General features: G+C 44.6%; 1 protein-coding gene across 1 annotated transcript; it reads left to right on the top strand.

The window, feature by feature from the left end:
• The first annotated feature begins 709 nt into the window (after nt 1-709).
• On the top strand, nt 710-3,187 carry LOC119326455 (putative protease Do-like 12, mitochondrial). The gene is made up of 5 exons (XM_037600096.1): nt 710-895; nt 1,067-1,488; nt 1,585-1,774; nt 1,854-1,927; nt 3,140-3,187. Exons 2-4 carry the CDS (start codon nt 1,097-1,099, stop codon nt 1,899-1,901), a joined length of 630 nt encoding a protein of 209 aa, XP_037455993.1. The 5' UTR covers nt 710-895; nt 1,067-1,096; the 3' UTR covers nt 1,902-1,927; nt 3,140-3,187.

Raw genomic sequence — 3,187 nt, 5'->3', positions numbered from 1 at the left:
TCTACAGAGCATCTCAGCGGTGGAGATACAATGTGCCAAGGCTTGGGGGGATGATGTGAAGTTGGACCGAAGGCGTTTGGCTACGTTGTGTATCTGTTCTAATTTCTAGTAGGACCAGTTTATTTCATAGTGTTGGTGATACTTTTGGGTTGTTCTCTCTTGCTTTAGCTTAAACTTGTAGTGGCTGCTGCCTTAGCTCTGCTGGATTTGTGGCTTGGCTGGTGACATTTCTTCGGGTGATGCCGAAGCTAAATGCGCCTAGTTGTCGCAGCTTTCTTTATGCCTGCTCAGTTTCGTTTTGTTTTTTTTTCGAAAAGGGGGTCACCCCGGCCTGTGCATCAACTAGTTGTCGCTGCTTAGTTTTGTTTTGTTGCTTCTCTGAAAGTGAATTGGTGCTTTTAGCTTGTGGTTGGTTTCCCGTAATGGAAATCGGAAAGGGGAAGCCCTTCTTTTCTTCAAAAAAAAACTTGTGTACAGTGTTGCTAATTAAGCTGTAATCCGTCTCCTGTGTCAGATAAGAGACGACACAGACGAAATAAACTCTGCGCTTGGATCCATCTCAATCATCTCTCACTATGTAGTATTGCACTCCAGACTCCACTGCATGCAGTACTATATTGTTGTTTTGTTATTATTATGGCGCATGCACGGCACATGATATATGGAAACAGTGTCAAGCCACTGTTGACATCATTTGTGATTCCCTCAGCCTCGTAGCCCCGTAGGCCAGCTTGCTCTCGCCCTCTGGGCTGTGGGCTGTGGCTGTGGCTGTGGCCGTGGCCGTGCCCATGCCCATGCATCCACAGTGACACTATATATAACACACCCCCCGCCTCTCTACATCTCGGGCACCAGGCAACGACGACCGTCTATACACGAGTTACTCTCACAAAATGTAGGCTGGCTGATTCCCTACAATGTTTTTATTTGCTGGCTGATTCCCCCTTTTCACACCTTTTCCTCTGCAATGTTTTATTTGCTCCTTTTTTCATATCTTTCTTTGATCTCTCTCAGAATGTCTAGTCCTTCTGCCTGTTAACCTTTCTTTCCTCTCAACATCTTGCAGTTTCGTTCTCTGAATCTCAAGTTGAAGGAGATGTCTGTGGTCAAGTTGGAGGTCACTAGAAACGGGGTTGATTCTACAGGCACCGGTTTCGTTGTTCATTATCATGGACGAACATGCCTTGTTATGACAGCTCGGCATTGTGTCCATATTGTCCATGGGAGAGTGGCAATCACGGTTTTGCTCCCTCGACCTGGTCCTGGTGTGGGGGAAGTTCGGTTCCCTGGGGCTACTGTGCTACGATCGGGCCCTGTCGACCTGGCATTACTTCGACTGGATAATGTGGTCGGAGAGTTCCGACCTATGATATTTGCGGAAGTACCTAATGTTACTAGTTTTAGAGGGGTGGTAGTATATGTTCATGGATTTTACCCTCATGCGGGGGGAACAGTTGTCCGACCTGGGAGATTTCCTGGCCACATTAAGTACGTGTTGGGAGTCACTCAAATTTTACTCTGCTTTCACTGTCTGACTTTCAATATCATTTACTGGTGCTATTTTTCTTTTTATGTTTCTTTCAGTGGTGTTTACCAACTGGGTGATTTTACATACCTTGACGGAGACTTCACATCTGAGTCTGGAACGTCTGGTGGACCAGTTACCATGGGAGATAGAGTTATTGGAGTAAATGTGCAAAGTGTGGGAGGATCGAGATGCGCGGTTTCCCCTCTGACACTATACATGACATTTATGAATTGGTGTGGTTTTAATGTAAGAGATCCAGACCTCACTTCATTTGTTTGTACACCGTATATAAGCTGCTTCTAACCCCAACCTATTTTTATTTCAGGGCGGAGACCATACAATTGCTGCGATGATACAACGCCTTGCTGCCTAATCAGTTTTGCAATGTCAAGCATCAAGGTATTTTCTCCGTTTCAAGTAAACATATTTTCCAGCAGTCAACATTGAAAAGTGACAAAAGAAACACTAGTATATCTAATTTAGGAATAGCTGATGAAAAAGAAACCCAACAACGACGTACGGACTGATGAAAAATTCGGGCCACTACATTTTGCTTTCACTATCTGGCTTGCAATATCGTTTAAATGGCATGCTACGATCCCTAGCAAAAGCAATTAGCGCAAACGTGCTTATCGAGAAAAGCCACCTAAAAACATGTTCTTGTGCAACATCGTTGTAGCGTAGAAAAATTATATTGTGCCTACTTTGCAACTTTTTCGTGGATTAGAAAATTCTGAATTGCCAAAACCCACAAATCATTTCTAATCTCTGACAGGGAGAGCGGTTAAAAATCGCTTAAGCTGTATATCTCACAGTTACTTAATCGTCATCTCAAGTAGTAGTGGTTGTGGTAAGGAAAAAAAAGATTACATTTTTTTTGCGGGTAAAAAAAAAAGATTACTAGCGGCAGTTCTTAGTTCCCGTGGAAAAGAAGACAGGAGTACTCTGCAAACAAATTATTTTGCTATTACATAAATAAAAAAAAGGAGGATTAATGGATGGATAGAACTCTCACTATTTCTCCCCGTCAATCCTGAGAGGCTGCCGATACCTTTCAGAACAGCAGACGTCTTCGTCCCTCTCCCCTAGTCCTCCCCACCCAACTGCCCTCGGTGCCGCGCCCGAATTCCTCGGTCAGCCTCTTCTTCCTCACGCACGTTGGGAAGACACTTGTTTGTGTTGGCACAGCCCCGCCACCTCTCGTTGCCAATCCCGTCCAAGTGCGTTTCGCCGGACGCAACAGCCACTCCCTTGTGTGTGTGTGTGAGCGAGCTTGTGTCTGAGTATGACTGTATACATGCGCACACGAGAAGCTGTAATTACCGTAAGTTGATACAGGGTTGTGTCTGAGTGGATTTCGCCTGCGTGCATTGTGTTTCCGGCCTGAATTGATCTACCAAGACATGGATCAGGCCGTTGTGCACATGCGTGTAGCGTGTTCATCCAGCTATCAGAAAGAGATCAACCGTTCGCCATAACTCTAGTCTTTACACGTGTTAAACATGTCTCGTTTTAACCCCGCAAAAAATAAATTGTCTTGTTTTATACTTGTATTGCTGTAAGTATATCATCTGTTTCTCACTCCTTTCTTTTCTTTTGGCATGTTTTCAGTCCAGAAACGAAATATCAGCGACTTGGAGTGCTTGATTGCTGCGTCTC

Source organism: Triticum dicoccoides, chromosome 6B, assembly GCF_002162155.2.
Source record: "Triticum dicoccoides isolate Atlit2015 ecotype Zavitan chromosome 6B, WEW_v2.0, whole genome shotgun sequence".
Lineage (NCBI taxonomy): Eukaryota > Viridiplantae > Streptophyta > Magnoliopsida > Poales > Poaceae > Triticum > Triticum dicoccoides.
Note: the sequence above shows the minus strand (reverse complement) of the source record. Positions and strands in the feature narration are given on the sequence as shown.

Bases quoted from the DNA above. Each gene is read 5' to 3' on its own strand.
- LOC119326455 (XM_037600096.1), top strand. From the start codon at position 1,097: ATGTCTGTGGTCAAGTTGGAGGTCACTAGAAACGGGGTTGATTCTACA. The intron at 1,489-1,584 runs GTACGTGTTGGG...TGTTTCTTTCAG, and splicing joins AGATTTCCTGGCCACATTAA to TGGTGTTTACCAACTGGGTG. The intron at 1,775-1,853 runs GTAAGAGATCCA...TTTTTATTTCAG, and splicing joins TGAATTGGTGTGGTTTTAAT to GGCGGAGACCATACAATTGC.